The sequence below is a fragment of the Neoarius graeffei genome, chromosome 17, assembly GCF_027579695.1.
Source record: "Neoarius graeffei isolate fNeoGra1 chromosome 17, fNeoGra1.pri, whole genome shotgun sequence".
NCBI classification, from domain to species: Eukaryota; Metazoa; Chordata; class Actinopteri; order Siluriformes; family Ariidae; genus Neoarius; species Neoarius graeffei.
The window spans coordinates 44,235,459-44,252,478 of record NC_083585.1 but is presented as its reverse complement, the minus strand read 5'-3'; the positions used below and the strand labels follow the sequence as shown (position 1 = coordinate 44,252,478).

Sequence of the window (17,020 nt, the reverse complement as noted above, 5' to 3'; positions counted from 1 at the left end):
TTGGTTTTGAAAATTCCCGAAAGTTCCCCAAAATTTCCATGGAAATTTTCAACTCTGAAAATTCCCAGGAATTTTGCAACCCTACCCATGAAGCTGGTTAAGATAATGTCAATAATGTGCAAAGAGTCATCAAGGTAAACACTGGCTACTTTGAAGAATCCAAAGTGTGAAACAAACGCTTTCTTGTTTACAACATAATTCCATTTATTTTTTTCGCGGTCCAAATCCTGTGCTCTGATTGGCTGGCGAGTGGGTCTGTATCCTACGGTACGGACCCCAGTTACAGACCTCTGGCGACTCGCTCGTTCACAACAACAAACATAGTAGCATTTTTCGTCAACATTTGTCTTTTTTTTTTTATAAGATTTATTTATAAGATTATCAAAAATCTTATAAATTTTTGCCAGCATTTCTCAGGAGAATAGCATTAATTTTTCAGCATGGATAGTGATAACAGTTCACAGCGAAAGCGAGTTTTACTACCCTGATGAAGAAGAAATAAAAGAAAACATTTCAGGAGAAAGCTAAAAACCTCTAACTTGCTAACGTCGAGCAAAAACATGGCTGAATCCTGAATGACTCAGTTTTGTATAAATAGGGGACTACATAGGCAGCAAAATGTAGTTTTTTTTCCTGCCATGGAAGTGCACTTGTATACCGAGGAGGAAGCCATTTGCATTACAGCCGTGAATGAGGACTCAAAATAGCATTAATTTTACATCATGGATAGTGATAACCACAGTGCTCACAGCGAAAGCGAGTTTTACTACCCTGAGAAAGAAGAAATAAAAGAAAACATTTCAGGAGAAAGCTAAAAAACTCTAACTTGCTAACAGTTTGATCTCATTAGTTAATGAGGCCCATTTTGGACCACGTTATCCTAATACATATTATTATGTTAGGTAAAAACTTTAAACCAGTACAATCTCTTCTTCAAAGTTTCACCAAATGGCTTCATTTATGCAATATAAAAGGTCATAATACTGTATAACTTTGGTCGAGCAAAAACATGGCTGAATCCTGAATGACTCAATTTTGTATAAATAGGGGACTACATAGGCGGCAAAACATAGTTTTTATCCTGCCATGGAAGTGCACTTGTATACCGAGGAGGAAGCCATTTGCATTACAGCCGTGAATGAGGATTCAAAATGGTGGCTCGGCTCGGTTTTCCCTTTCAGGCGCTCTCGTTTTCTGTTAGAATTTGGTAAAGAAAAAAATAAATATAATTATTTACCAACTTAAGGTCGGTCCGTATGGTGAAATACCGTGACCTCGGCCTTGAATACTGACCTCAGCCCAGAGGGCCTCGTTCAGTACTTTCAAGACCTCGGTCACGGTATTTCACGATACGGACCTCCCAGCTGGTAAATAACACGTACATATGTTCCAGATGTTATTTCATAGTTTTGATGTCGTCTGTATTGTTCTACAATGCAGAAAACCCTCTGAACGAGTAGGGGTGTACAAACTTTTGCCTGGTAGACATCATTTTTCAACCTGCTCAACTACACAGAATGCTGGGTAAAAGCATGAGTTACAGGCATGGTGAATCATCCCTTTAATGAACAGTATATTGTACATGAGCAGAGTGATCGTGTTTACCTGAATCGAGTGTTCAGATGACTGGAGCTCATCCAGTTTCAGCTGAAGCTCCATCTTCACTGTGCTGGTTTCCTCCAGTTTCTCACGGAGATGCTTAAGGTCCTCTGCAGATAAACCAATTTATATGCTCACAGAATTAATTCATGTCAAAATAATCCTGACTATATCAGTAGAAAATGATCACACGTAGCAGAGTAAACAGCTAGACTACCAGTGAGATTTTCCATCTCTTGTGATTTCTTCTCGAGCAAGCGGGACAGCTCTCGGTTTTCTGCCTCGATCTCATATTTGGCTTTTGGAGGTTTACCCTGAAACGGGCAGATTTTCATTAAGAGTTTTGCAGATATTTGTATCTTCAATAGGAATGACTCTGAAAGTCTAATTTTACACAACTATAATATCTCGTTACTTCCTATATCTACATTTGTTTCTCTCATACACTCAACAGAAACAGCATTACGTTATAAGCAATCAGAGTGAAATTGATGCTTCTGGTTCAATTTCTTTTTTTCATTTTCACATAGCACATAAACTGAAAAGCAAAAAAACGTAGGGCTTAAAATGTCATTAGTCAGAAGTATGGTAATAAACCTTCAAGTGCATGCAGAAATCACAAAAATAAAGTGCTTGTGGAGAAACATGACTCAGAGCTAAATGAATTTCTAGATAAATTATATAAATATCTATTTTGTGTATGCATAAACCATTTATTTCCTCCTGGTGTTCATTAATCCAAATCTCCATAACACACTGCATTTTTACTGCGCTGTAGCTTGAGGTTTAATTCAGCAGCTTACATCGACAAAACTTACACTACGTTCACACTGCAGGCTGAAGTGACTCAAATCCGATTTTTTCGCCCGTATGTGACCTGTATCCGATCTTTTATTGACAATATGAACGACACGGATCCGATTTTTTCAAATCCGACCCAGGCCGTTTGGATATGTGGTCCTAATTCCGATTCCTATCCGATCTTTTCATATGCGACTTCAGTCTGAACCACCAGGTCGCATTCATCCGACTTACACGTCATCAACAAGCCACAAACGTCACTATTCTGCGCTGAAGTAGGCGGCGGGTCTCTCAAAAAAAGTTACAACAACAAAACCCTTGCCCTCTTCCTTCTCAACCTCCTCCTTAATATCAGGCTATTGTGCATGTTCTGGCTCCGTCGCAACAACAACTGCATCACCGCCAGGTACTCCATGCTGGCTACTGTCATACACAGGAAACTTTAGGTTACTTCCGTAAACACTGGCCATGCTCACTGCGTGTGACGTCGTCGTATCCTGCAATGCGCATGCGGAACACTTTTAGGTCGCTTTTCGTTCATACTGAGGATCACATACAAGTCGCATATATTTGTTAATGTGAACGACCTCACAAAAAAAAAATCGGATTTCACAAAAAAATCGGAATTGAGCATTAAGCCTTGCAGTGTGAACGTAGTGTTATACTGCAACCTAAAATATATGGTATATTATCATTCACATCTTGTAGTTGGGTTGATTTAGTTGGTCGTGAACCACACATCAGGGCTCGAGTCAAACAAACTACACGCTGCATATGTGAAGGCATCCTTTAAGACTGCGAATAACTGCCACATGGATCAAAATCCCCCCCCCCTCAGTTGAAACCCTTAACTAAATATACTCTTTGGTAAGCAAATACCTGTCCATCAACAAAAATCAAGTCTTACCTTCTGTAATGTTTCTTCATTGTCATCAGCTGATTTAAGTTTCTTGAGTTCGTCGGCTAAACAGAATGATGGTATCATTACTGAATTAACGCAATTATCTAGTAGCATTACATCAAAAATTGACTGCACGTGTGCTAGAATACTGACTTCATCTCTCCAGTTACGCAAAAAGGTTTAATCAGGTTAACAGAGTGACTGTAGATAACAGATGTTCAAAAACCTAATGAGGTCATATGACAGCTCATAATATTTTGTCTTGCTGGGTGATTTATTACAACACTGTATAGCTTAAAGGAGATACGCAGAACCATGGCCTCACTTTCGTTTATAAATGCCTTGAGACCTCAAGAATGGCACAGGAATAGTTTTAAGCGTTAAAGGAACAGTCCACCGTACTTCCATAATGAAATATGTTCTTCTCTGAATTGAGACGAGCTGCTCCGTACCTCTCCGAGCTTTGCGCGACCTCCCAGTCAGTCAGACGCGCTGTCACTCCTGTTAGCAATGTAGCTAGGCTCAGTATGGCCAATGGTATTTTTTGGGGCTGTAGTTAGATGCGACCAAACTCTTCCACGTTTTTCCTGTTTACATAGGTTTATATGACCAGTGATATGAAACAAGTTCAGTTACACAAATTGAAACGTAGCGATTTTCTGTGCTATGGAAAGTCCGCACTATAATGACAAGCGTACTAACACCTTCTGTGCGCTTCGACAGCGCATTGAGTTATCAATGCTTACTGGTTGTCCGAGTATACCTTCGAGTGAAGGTATCAATGCGCTGCCGAAGCGCGCAGGTGTTCGTACGCCTGTCATTATAGTGCGGACTTTCCATAGCATAGAAAATCTCCACGTTTCAATTTGTGTAACTGAACTTGTTTCATATCACTGGTCATATAAACCTATGTAAACAGGAAAAACGTGGAAGAGTTTGGTCGCATCTAACTACAGCCCCAAAAAATACCATTGGCCATGCTGAGCCTAGCTACATTGCTAACAGGAGTGACAGCGCGTCTGACTGACTGGGAGGTCGCGCAAAGCTCGGAGAGGTACGGAGCAGCTCGTCTCAATTCAGATAAGAACATATTTCATTATGGAAGTACGGTGGACTGTTCCTTTAACAATAAATCTAATATAGTGATTTTTATTATTAAAGTGACTTATATAGGTAGCAGCCTGAGTGAATGACCTTGACGGCCGTAACGTCACAGCAGGAAGTCTATCGGTCTCATTGCCATTTCCGCTATACTAAAACACAGAGCTGACTGCAACTCCGATCCTCCATTTTGAGCTAATTTATCGCCGTGCCACGTAGATGTGTTGCTGCACCCACCAGCAACACGACAGAAGGTGGATTTACGTTGCATTCGTGGCCCAAGAATGTTCAAACTGCAAAGATTTGGACGCGTTTTGCGAGAAGTTCACGGGCACATTGGGCGCCTACGAAGTGGTCTCTCCTCTGCTCATTTTACTGAAGACTCGTACGAGACCTCTGATCTGTTGAGGAGCGTTGGCTATAAGCCCGTACTGAAAGAGGGTGCAGTACCAACAATTAAAGAAAAAGAAAACTACAAGAAAAGTATTTATTTTATTTATTTTTAAAAAAAAAGGAAAGTTCAATTGCACCAGTCTTCCCAGAGTGTGAGCAGAGGGTTGTTGCTAAAACCCGGGACGGAACGGGACATATCGCTCGGGCAGTGACCTCCCTGCGGTTGTTGCTAAAACCGGTGACGTCCCCTTCCATCCTGGGTTTTAGTAATTGCCTGAGCCGAGCAGTAATGGCGGAGTACTCCGTATGGACAAAATGGAGAATGAGTGGTGCAGCTGTCTGATTTCTAAACTGGATATTGCTGCCATCTCGCCCTTACGTGGAAGAAGTGAATGAACGGAGAACTGAATGAACAACTGAAAGTCAGACTGTTTCAGAACAATCGGCCACAAGGTCGGCCTTCAAGAAGCGAGAACACAGACGGGTAAGCTCCGACTCTCATTTGGATATAAAATAACAAACACGTTGTTTACCTGCATTTAGATTAACACATGTAACTTGTATTGTGTGTTTAAGTTACCGGTATAAGATTATTTAATTTGCTTCAGAATGTGATTGTCTCAGTTCATCTGATTATTTAATTCGCCTTTTACATTTTATCAGTGAAAATGCACGCATGTACATGTATGTTGCATAAGTTATAGCACCCATCCTGTTTTAATGAGAGTCAGCCCACAATCAGTGAAGTCAAATCAGTTTTAGTTGAGCAAGTCGGTAACGGTATTTCTTACTTTCACCATAAATTTTTATTTATCTGACTTTGGTCTATAGCTGTAAAAGGCCTCGGCCTTAAAACCGGTTACCACTGTGACGTCACGCACTCAGGGCTGGCTGGCTCAGCGGGGCAGCTCCAATGCCAACTTTGTGGTCAATTTTAACTCTCAAAAATATATTTTTTTTATTCCCATTTATGCAGCATACAAGAGTCAAGGATGGGAGACACTATCCACTCAGAAATATATTTAAAAATAAAGGTTCTGCGTATCTGCGTTAAGGATTTGACTTTGGGCAGTAAAATATGCTCACAGACAACAAAAAACACCTCAGGGTTGTTATTATTTTTAGGCTGTTCATCACTAAACTCCCAAGCCCACAACATGAGGTGGCTCTTCTTTAGTTCTGACGCAGCAAACATGGAAACGATGAAACGTAAACTGCTGTGAAGCTGCACTCGCTCACCAAGTCGGCCGTTCTCCTGCTTAAGGGTCTCACATTCTTTACTATTGGACACGAGCTGTTCCTGCAGCTCCATCGTTTTCTTTTCACTGCTGGCCGACTGTTGCTCTGCGCAAACACAGACAGTATGTTACGATCAGGACAACCAGCAAGCACTGATAATGTAATGTGTGATGAATTCATGCAACAATTTATATTTCTATGCTGTATAATAAATCATCAGGATGTGCAGTCCAACCTTACAGCTTTAGGGATGTAGATAGAATAGTAAAGCCGTATCACACATCCTTATGATTAAATGCACAGATCAGTATGGGAATTAATCCAGCATCCACTACCAGGATAAGTTACGGAAACTGACCGAGTGCAGTGCAGCCTACTTAAGAGACTGTCACTTTATAGACTCCTTTACCATAATTAAAAAAAAAAAGAGAGCCGAGCGACAAATCTAGTGACTTTCTGGACAGACGTTAAGAGATTGTCCTGTACTCTATATGACCCTCCAGCTCACATCGCTGTTGCTCGTCACACGAGTTTGGACAGCAGGTTAACCCGACTCTCCCTCAGCGTGTAAAGCCTGAATTTGTATAGCCGATGCTCCGATTGAGCAATCATTGATCCCAGCTGTTCATCCCAACCCATGAACTTTGTTCTACATTTTTAAATGCTCTTCTTGGACATCTCATCTCATTATCTCTAGCCGCTTTATCCTGTTCTACAGGGTCGCAGGCAAGCTGGAGCCTATCCCAGCTGACTACGGGCGAAAGGCGGGGTACACCCTGGACAAGTCGCCAGGTCATCACAGGGCTGACACAGAGACACAGACAACCATTCACACTCACATTCACACCTACGGTCAATTTAGAGTCACCAGTTAACCTAACCTGCATGTCTTTGGACTGTGGGGGAAACCGGAGCACCCGGAGGAAACCCACGCGGACACGGGGAGAACATGCAAACTCCACACAGAAAGGCCCTCGCCGGCCACTGGGCTCGAACCCGGACCTTCTTGCTGTGAGGCGACAGCACTAACCACTACACCACCGTGCCACCTGTTTTGTATGATGTATTTGATGTATTTTTGTCTTCCATACACCATAGAAAGCGTTCTAACCAGCGGCATCTCTGTATGGTGTGGAGGCTGCAGTGCCTCTGACTGGAAGATTGTGAGGAGAGTGGTGAGGACAGCCGAGAAAAAACATCAGGATTTTTCTTCTCTTCCTTCCATTCAGGACATTGCACCAAGGCGCTGCAGGTCTCGAGCCAGAAACATCATCAGTGACCCTCACTATGGCCTTTTCTCCCCTCTGGAAAGAGGTTCTGCAGCATTCGGTGCAGGACCACCAGGTTCTGTAACAGCTTTTTCCCCCAGGTCACCAGACTGCTGAACTCCAAACCCAAACTTCTATTTATAACTTGAACATTTCCTAATTCCACAGGTCACTTTATAACATTTTTGCTGCTGCATAATTTAATTTAATACACTTCACGTTGGCCGGCACGGTGGTGTAGTGGTTAGCGCTGTCGCCTCACAGAAAGAAGGTCCGGGTTCGAGCCCCGTGGCCGGCGAGGGCCTTTCTGTGTGGAGTTTGCATGTTCTCCCCGTGTCCGCGTGGGTTTCCTCCGGGTGCTCCGGTTTCCCCCACAGTCCAAAGACATGCAGGTTAGGTTAACTGGTGACTCTAAATTGAGCGTAGGTGTGAATGTGAGTGTGAATGGTTGTCTGTGTCTATGTGTCAGCCCTGTGATGACCTGGCGACTTGTCCAGGGTGTACCCCGCCTTTCGCCCGTAGTCAGCTGGGATAGGCTCCAGCTTGCCTGCGACCCTGTAGAAGGATAAAGCAGCTAGAGATAATGAGATGAGACCATTCGGTGTACGCTTGTTGCATACTGAATGACAATAAAGGTTGTCTAAGGGTGTATTCAGACCAGGATAGTTCGATAGTTCACTTGCTTTGGTCCGAACCAAATGTTTTTTTTATTTTTTCATTTTGGTGCGGTTCGCTTTCACACTGTACATTTTAGTAAGCGGACCAAAATCTGTCAACAAAGCCACGCGCCCTGAGGTCGTTCAGCTATTGGTCAGAGACGACACGCGCACAAAGCGTTAAGTTCAAAAGTAGTCATGGAGGCTTTCCGTGCTGTTATTCTTTTTAATGTCATCAAAGCTATATGTTTTTTCCAGTTTTTACTGTTTTCACAATTGTGCGATTACTATGCTGTTGTATAAATAATTTATCAACGACGACGACAAAAGGCAAGGCGGCTACGGAGGATAGCGCTGATGAGCGCACATCATGTTGTGACAGTTCTGGCTCTTCACGCAATAGATGAATTTCTTTTTTGCGTCGCTAGTACCGCCACTTTTTGAAAGAATGTCCCTGATTTTAATGTAGGTCTGACGGAGTTTCTTCACTTTTAGCCGACATTGTTCTGGGGAGCGCGTGAACCCCTTCTCCTTCATTTTCTCACTGAATACAGCAAACACGTCGGCATTTTTGTGTTTTCTCTCCAAAAGCTCAGATATGTGGACATCTGCCCATATATCCACAAGGGTACGCGTTTCTTCCTCGGCCCACGTTTGCCCCCTACTCATTTTTTGTACTCTGTAGTCTAGCCTACCACTGGTCTGAATGACTGAACGACTGTTGTAAGGTTCCCTTGACAACCGAAACAGTGTTTGCACTTTGCGGTGGTGTCAAGACTCTGTTTCCCATAATGCTCGACAAACAACGGAAACTCCAGAGGTACAAAAAAGCAAAACTGTCGGATAGGGCTGTGCGATATATCGAATATACTCGATATATCGCGAAAATTCTGTGTGCGATACATAAAATTATTATATCGTAACTATCAAGTATTTTATGGTCATCTTCTGACTTGTGTTTAAAACCTTTCCCGGTGGTTTTCTCCCTGTCCCTCAGGCAGTAATGTGAGAGGCTGCCTAAGGGTAAAGAAAACAATAACGTCACGCACTCGCCAACCAATCCCAGGCAACATCTCGGTGCTGAAAGGAACTTCCAGGAAGATTTTCTAGTTTTGGTTGTGTTGCCAGATTGGGCGGTTTTAAGTGCATTTTGGCGGGTTTTGAACATATTTTGAGCTGGAAAAATTTAGGAGTATCTGGCAACACTGCCGGCCGGAAGATTTCCTGGTTCCGGTTTACAGCGCTGACTCAGTTCGTGCAATCGCTGGTGTTGCATAGGCTACCGTGTAAGCTCTGGCAATTTCAGCCACAAATTACTTCCTAAAAGAACTAGTAAGGGGTCAGTCAACTGGCATTTTTTGGATATTGCGAGGAGGACGTGGAACAGCAAATACCAGTTTGTAAAGTGTAAAGTGTGCAAAAAAAAAAACCCTGTCATCATGAAAGGCAACAGCACTACAAATATGTTCCATCACCTGAAACTCACCCGGTACAGTATGAAGAGTCTCTTAAACTCCGAACTACTTGCCCACGAGCTAAACCCCTCCCACAAGCTAAACAAATGACCATAGCGGCCTCGCTCTCCAAAGCCCCCCATATGAGAAAACGAATCAGAGATGGAGAGCTATAACGGATGCAATCACTAACGTCATTGCCGAAGACATGATCCCAATTAGTATAGTGGAAAAACCAGGCTTCCAAAAATTACTAAAACACACACGATCCCAAACATGAGTTGCCTGGTCGCAGACATTTTACAGAGAAGACAATACCGGAATTATACACATCTGAGAGGCAGAGCCAGAAAACATTCAGTTCAAAAGTGTGCAAAGAGAAAAATTATGTTTTGCAGATCTCTCTCTTCTCTCCCTCAATCTCTCTCTCTATTGTGAATGTTCCAGTGGTTCTCAGTAGTCAGGTTAATAGCTTGGAGATCTATTTTTTTAATAATTTAATGAATGAGCACTTTTCTTATTTAGGCTAAATGTCTTTCTCCGTGTTGAGCTGCACTTTATTGATTTGAGCTCTGAGCAGCTCTGTATTATGTTGCCCCTTTGTTGCAATTTTCAAGGTTGTTTTTGCAGTTTGTGCCACATCTTTGTTGAATAAAAATATAGTCTTATTTCAACTCAATTGTGATTAATCACCAACATGACGATTTAAAATGTGTTGTTGAAAACCACCTGTAAAGTTAACCAAGAATGTTATTTAATCTGCAGGGATTGTAGTGAAAACAGTAAAGAGTACAAGTTAGATTTCATTGGGTCCTTTAGAGGAGATTTCAATATATCGAAATGTATATCGTGAAATGGAGAAAATGTATCGGGATATCCATTTTTTCCCATATCGCACAGCCCTAGTGTCGGATTAGGTCCGGTCTGCTTTCACACCTCCAAAAGATCCGCACCAGGGTTCCTTTGGTCCGGACCGAGTCCGACCTTGCAGCTCGGTCTCGGTCCGCTTGTTTGGTCCGGACCAGAGTTCGGTGGTTTGTATTCAGACCAACCCAAAAGGTCCGGACCAAGGGAAATTTGGTTCGTTTGGTCCGGACCAAACAACGTAGGTGTGAACACGCCATAAGTCTTTTTAAATCTTTCTTTGGACTAAACTAGAACTGACCAAGCCATTTGTTTATTTTACGTTATTGTATTGTTCTTGGTGTCTGTATGATGTATTTGATATATTTTTGTCTTCCATGCTAGTACCAAAGACAATTTTCCATTTTATGTAAGTTTAATGGACAATAAAGTAGTCCAGTTCTGGTTCTGATTCATTCTCTCTCTCTATCCATCCATCAAAAATGGTTCTTGTGGTTTAAGTCTGAGTTCACTGCTGTCAAAACAGCCTGTGTGTCCAATGAGGCGCCAGGCAGCTCCCATATATTGATATAATGAAAACAAGCTCCCCTTCTTCAATTATTTACAAGTTTTGCTGTGACTTCTGCACTCGCTACACTTTCACTTTCACGTTAAACTGAGCTGTGAAGCCTCTCACTGCTCCACTCTGAACAACCTCAACTAACACCGACTTTCAGGCAGTTAGCCTAGCTTAGCTTAGCCTAGCTTAGCTTAGCCCGCTGCTCACCGCAGTCCGCTTTATAGCTCTCATGGCTTGCCCTGAGCGCCTCCAGTTCCGTCTGCTTCCCCGCCAGAAACCTCTCGAGTTTGTTCTGAGCGGCTTTGGTCAGTCTGTTTATCTCATTCCTCTCCAGCACTTGCTGCAAAGCCGTCGCCATGTCTGCCCAGAAGAAATGCTAACGAACTGCTTAGCCAAACTTAACCGAAGCCTAGCGGCTCCTCCGCGACGTCAAACAACGCAGCTTAGAACCAGAAAGGTCACGTGCGCCTCGTTTGGCATCCCTGATTGGTCCGTCTCCCCAGACGAACTCTCGCGTGAAGACTTTCGGACCAATTATAAACGTCAAACCTCTGATCTCAACACACAACACCCACCCCCCAATGACGTGTATTTTATGCTGCGACACGTCAGGTATATGTCGTATTCCAAATGCGTCCTTACTCCCTTGATGTATGGTGTAAAATAGTGTCATTTTACACCCTAGGTAGTGCACATTTTTTTAAAAATAGTCGTATTTGGGATTGAACCACGTAGTCTTACGGGTTTCACTCGAATTCTTGGTTAATGTTGCCAAGAAAATAAAGAAACATATGAATTATAATCAGGTCAGTTTAAAGGTTTGTTTATTTCTTTTCCTACGGATTAAATATTCCAATGCGAGTGAAGTTATTACTTTAATTCACGGGTTAGAAGCATGTTCTCCACTGTTAAAGAGTTTGTAGCCTGATAAGTCGCTACATAATGTTATAAAAAGGTGCAAGATGGAATCATTCATGTGTGTAAATGATTTCAGTACAGGAACATGATCATGATGTTGGTTGTTGCTTAGACGCTGGTAATTATGTGTTAATATGCATGAGCAATTTCTGATGATCATCAGATTAAAAAAATCTGATTATGTTTTAGTGGTGCTTGAAAGTTTGTGAACCCTTTAGAATTTTCTATATTTCTGCATAAATGACCTAAAACATCATCAGATTTTCACACAGGTCCTAAAAGTAAATAAAGAGAACCTAGTTAAACAAATGAGACAAAAATATTATACTTGGTCATTTATTTATTGAGGAAAATGATCCAATATTACATATCTGTGAGTGGCAAAAGTATGTGAACCTTTGCTTTCAGTATCTGGTGTGACCCCCTTGTGCAGCAATAACTGCAACTAAACGTTTCCGGTAACTGTTGATCAGTCCTGCACACCGGCTTGGAGGAATTTTAGCCCATTCCTCCATACAGAACAGCTTCAACTCTGGGATGTTGGTGGGTTTCCTCACATGAACTGCTCGCTTCAGGTCCTTCCACAACATTTCGATTGGATTAAGGTCAGGACTTTGACTTGGCCATTCCAAAACATTAACTTTATTCTTCTTTAACCATTCTTTGGTAGAACGACTTGTGTGCTTAGGGTCGTTGTCTTGCTGCATGACCCACCTTCTCTTGAGATTCAGTTCATGGACAGATGTCCTGACATTTTCCTTTAGAATTCGCTGGTATAATTCAGAATTCATTGTTCCATCAATGATGGCAAGCTGTGCTGGCCCAGATGCAGCAAAACAGGCCCAAACCATGATACTACCACCACCATGTTTCACAGTGGGATAAGGTTCTTATGCTGGAATACAGTGTTTTCCTTTCTCTAAACATAACGCTTCTCATTTAAACCAAAAAGTTCTATTTTGGTCTCATCCATCCACAAAACTTTTTTCCTATAGCCTTCTGGCTTGTCCACATGATCTTTAGCAAAGTGCAGACAAGCAGCAATGTTCTTTTTGGAGAGCAGTGGCTTTCTCCTTGCAACCCTGCCATGCACACCATTGTTGTTCAGTATTCTCCTGATGGTGGACTCATGAACATTAACATTAGCCAATGTGAGAGAGGCCTTCAGTTGCTTAGAAGTTACCCTGGGGTTCTTTGTGACCTCACCGACTATTACACGCCTTGCTCTTGGAGTGATCTTTGTTGGTCGACCACTCCTGGGGAGGGTAACAATGGTCTTGAATTTTCTCCATTTGTACACAGTCTGTCTGACCGTGGATTGGTGGAGTCCAAACTCTTTAGAGATGGCTTTGTAACCTTTTCCAGCCTGATGAGCATCAACAACGCTTTTTCTGAGGTCCTCAGAAATCTCCTTTGTTCATGCCATGATACACTTCCACAAACATGTGTTGTGAAGATCAGACTTTGATAGATCCCTGTTCTTTAAATAAAACAGGGTGCCCACTCACACCTGATTGTCATCCCATTGATTGAAAACACCTGACTGTAATTTCACCTTCAAATTAACTGCTAATCCTAGAGGTTCACATACTTTTGCCACTCACAGATATGTAATATTGGATCATTTTCCTCAATAAATAAATGACCAAGTACTGTATAATATTTTTGTTTCATTGTTTAACTGGGTTCTCTTTATCTACTTTTAGGACTTGTGTGAAAATCTGATGTTGTTTTAGGTCATATTTATGTAGACATATAGAACATTCTAAAGGGTTCACAAACTTTCAAGCACCACTGTAGGTTGTACATGTAAAATACAGCACACTTGGTGAGATTGTCTCACATTAGGTAGCCTATCATGTCCATATTAGTGTATACTGATTTGTTATGATGGTCTGTAGGATGGGCAGAGGCTACATTGTTGAGGAGTGTGTGGAGAAGTACCTGACCAACCTGTCAGTAGCTGCTGGGTCATGTGAGATTGGACTTTTCATTGGCCAGGTGAGGATATTAAAGTCACATTTACAGCTATATGATAATGCACCAATTCCTTCTTTTCATTTCTGATTCAATATCAGGAGTCTATTTATGGACTGATACATAATTTTGATCCAGTACTGACATTGTCACATTGGGTAGCACGGTCGTGTAGTGGTTAGCACTGTCGTTTCAAAGCAAGAAGGTTCTGGGTACGAACCCCACGGCTGACGGGAGCCTTTCTGTGTTGAGTTTGTATGTTCTCCCCACGTCTGTGTGGGTTTCCTCTTGGTGCTCTGGTTTCCCCTACTTTTACACCAATCTTGGCAAACTATGGCTATGTACGTAGACCTTGCTTTTTGCCCAGGAGGATTGTCATACTATAATAGGTTGGAGCCTCTTAGTTCCAGTGAAAGGAAATCTTAATGCTACAGCACACAAAGACATCCTATACAATTGATATTGATGCAGGAATCCTTTAGGGTGATACCCTGGTGCCATTTCTTTTCATCATTGTGCTGGACTATATTCTTCGCCCCTCAGTAGATACTATCAACGACAAGGGCCTACAAATCCATCCTAGGCGTAGTCGGAGGCACCCTGCATAGTATCTCATGGATCTTGACTTTGCAGATGATCTCACCTTGTTGTCAGATCTTGTTGAGAATGCAGAATCCCTTCTACAGTCCCTTGAAAAGGCGGCAAAACTAGTGGGGCTACACTGTAACGAGAGTAAAACTGAGTACATCTCTACAACCATGAACTGTCACCTACAATTGCTGGCAGGCGCAACCATCAAGCAAGTCGAAGACTTCAGATACCCTGGGTCTTATATCGTGGACTTGGAAAGGGACATGAAGACCTGTAAGGCACTAGCGTGGGTAGCTTGTAATAAGCTTAACCACGTATAGAACTCCAGCCTGGCTAACGACCAGAAACTCAGCTTGTTTCACACGTTGATCGAGCCAGTCCTCCTCTGCGGATCTGAGACATGGACGCTAACCATGTGTCAACAACAACGGCTAAACAGAGCATATACCAACTTGCTTCAACGTGTCCAAAACATTCACTGGTCAGAGCACTTCACACGTGAGCGCATCTACGGAAACATTTCACCTGTTTCCCAGACACTCACAAAGCGACGCCTCCAATTTGCCAGTCAATTCTGCTCTGGAAACCGAGCGGCTGCGTCCACTCAAGGAGAATGACCTTCCTCGACGTCATCGCGAGGGACTCAGGGATACAAAGGTCGGACTTGGGGAGTGCAATGAACAACCGAAAAGTGTGGTACAAGGTGGTTGCGGGTGTCCCGACCTCTTGAGGCCGAATGATGATGATGATACAATTGAGATGCTTCCAACTTTGTGGCAACAGTTTGGGGACGGCTTAAATATGGGTGTTATGGTCAGGTGTTCACAAGCTTTTGGCCATATACAGTAGTAGCTCCAGGGTTCCCAGTAACGTATACGTGTGCCATAACTTCTACTCTTAGTATTACTCTCCATTTCCATTTAGTGTTCAGCACAGAGGGACTTTGTGGTTCTGGCTGTGCTGACGCCTCACAGAAACACTGAGGGAGCCACAGAGAGCCAGACAGCGCCAAGCTCACTGGACAGCATTGATGTGGAGTGGGTTGCCGAGCATGCCAGACAGGTGGGGAACATGTGCAGGCTAAAACTACTGCCATTGTGTGTATGTGTACACATAGTAACAGTAAGTCAAAGAGAATGGGTTTGTGGTCTGATCTGAAAATCTTTCTCAGGAAAATACACAATGATTCAAAATGGATTCACATACACAGTACACCATATGTATAAGATTTCAAAATGACTTGGATGACTTAATATACATCGTCAATGTTTATAGCTGTGTACTCTACAACTTTTAGGTTTCCCGGATGCTCCCTGGAGGTATGAGCGTTCTCGGTTTGTTTCTCGTCGCCCCACCAGAGGTGTCAAAAGAAGCCCAGAACACACTGAAAAAGGTGATTGTTCACTGAAAAGAAGAGGAACTACTTCCAATAACATTACACCAAAATTCATCAAAATGCAGATATGATCATGCAAAGTTTCTTGTGCTGCATTACTACTGTAGCGCTCTTCAAGAGTACATGTGTTTCTTTAGCTTGTCTTTGCTGTGGATAAATCCATATCCAAAAGCAGGCTGTGGGAGCCATCAGAGGATGATGTGACTGACCGCATCACCCTGCACATCTGTTCCAAAACAAGGAAGTATCCTTTCTCATGTGGGAGAACAAACACTGTGAGTCTGAGATGGTTTTAGAACACAGCGTGACTCAGCCCATGTTTACATTAGACCGTATCAGCGGATCATCAGATTAACGTTTTTAAAATGATTAGTGTGCACACAGCAATACCAATACACGGATACGCTCGGCTCCGCAGGCATCCTGCGCTCCAAATCACTCCGTCCTGAACAGCGAGTGCCCTCTGGAGGGTGCGCACTCCGGCCTTGCGCAGCTCACAGAGCACGCGAGTGAAGTGAACAAGCAGTGATTCGGGACTGAGCCGCTGTGTGTGTGATCCCAGCGCATATCACTTACCACTTGCAAGTGGAAGGATGGCAAGCCTAAAGACAATCATAACTACACAATGGGCAGTATTAGCATCAGTATTTGCAGTATTTTCATACTTTTATACTCTTTAATGAAAGGTGATACAAGGCGGAAGTCCGCGCCGTTTTTCAGCAGTCGCGTCACATGACCAACGCCAGCGAATCAGGAAGGTGGATGTCACAGTGACGTTGTCCAATGAGACGCCAGCTAGAGCTCAGCACAGCGTATCCGCGTATTCTGAATGTTTACACAGCACCGGAGCTGACACAATCTGGATTGAATACGTGGACGCTGGCGGATTCCCGTTTCCCGGCGTTTCCAGGCGTTTTAATGTAAACGGACAGTGCATCCGCGAAGAAAACGAGACAGATACGGTCTAATGTAAACGTAGCCTCAGTGTGCTCTATGAACATAATGTTGTAAATCTTCCTTAATTTTCTGCCAATAGAGCCGTCTGCAAAACATTTGATGTTAAAGATCCAAAGGTATGCCACTCTAGTCTGCTTATAAAGACATATTGCTGTGATTTTTACTACACTGTCATTCATGTGCAGTACATCTGACTTTTCTTCAGTGTTCAGCGAAGCCTGCAGATTGGAGGTATCAGAGTGGCATCTCATCCTTGTGGCCTCTGATCACCTGTAATGTACGGCTCGACTTGCAGATCCCTGTCACATCAGAAAATGTTGACAAGTCCATAAAGGTGAAGTGCGGT

The 17,020-nt window shown here is 42.9% G+C and overlaps 2 protein-coding genes across 9 annotated transcripts in view; one reads left to right on the top strand and one right to left on the bottom strand.

The window, feature by feature from the left end:
- tpra (translocated promoter region a, nuclear basket protein) overlaps positions 1-11,278 on the bottom strand; it is a 110,858-nt gene extending 99,580 nt beyond the window's left edge. For all 4 annotated transcript variants that reach the window (XM_060944291.1, XM_060944293.1, XM_060944292.1 and 1 more), the window contains exons 1-5: positions 11,043-11,278; positions 6,035-6,139; positions 3,308-3,363; positions 1,817-1,913; positions 1,606-1,709 (exon numbers count right to left, since the gene is read on the bottom strand). In XM_060944291.1, the coding sequence (XP_060800274.1) occupies positions 1,606-1,709; positions 1,817-1,913; positions 3,308-3,363; positions 6,035-6,139; positions 11,043-11,193 (513 nt within the window). In that variant the 5' untranslated portion in view covers positions 11,194-11,278. The remainder of the gene's footprint in view (positions 1-1,605; positions 1,710-1,816; positions 1,914-3,307; positions 3,364-6,034; positions 6,140-11,042) is intronic.
- Positions 11,279-11,555: 277 nt separating this feature from the next.
- Positions 11,556-17,020, top strand: part of odr4 (odr-4 GPCR localization factor homolog) — a 29,221-nt gene continuing 23,756 nt past the window's right edge. For 3 of the 5 annotated variants that reach the window (XM_060944290.1, XM_060944289.1, XM_060944286.1), the window contains exons 1-7: positions 11,566-11,653; positions 13,655-13,754; positions 15,246-15,383; positions 15,619-15,714; positions 15,855-15,961; positions 16,754-16,790; positions 16,880-17,008. In XM_060944290.1, the coding sequence (XP_060800273.1) occupies positions 13,656-13,754; positions 15,246-15,383; positions 15,619-15,714; positions 15,855-15,961; positions 16,754-16,790; positions 16,880-17,008 (606 nt within the window). In that variant the 5' untranslated portion in view covers positions 11,566-11,653; position 13,655. Of the gene's footprint in view, positions 11,654-11,748; positions 11,872-13,654; positions 13,755-15,245; positions 15,384-15,618; positions 15,715-15,854; positions 15,962-16,753; positions 16,791-16,879; positions 17,009-17,020 lie in introns of those variants that run through there. The other 2 variants (XM_060944287.1, XM_060944288.1) reach the window with 2 other exon arrangements.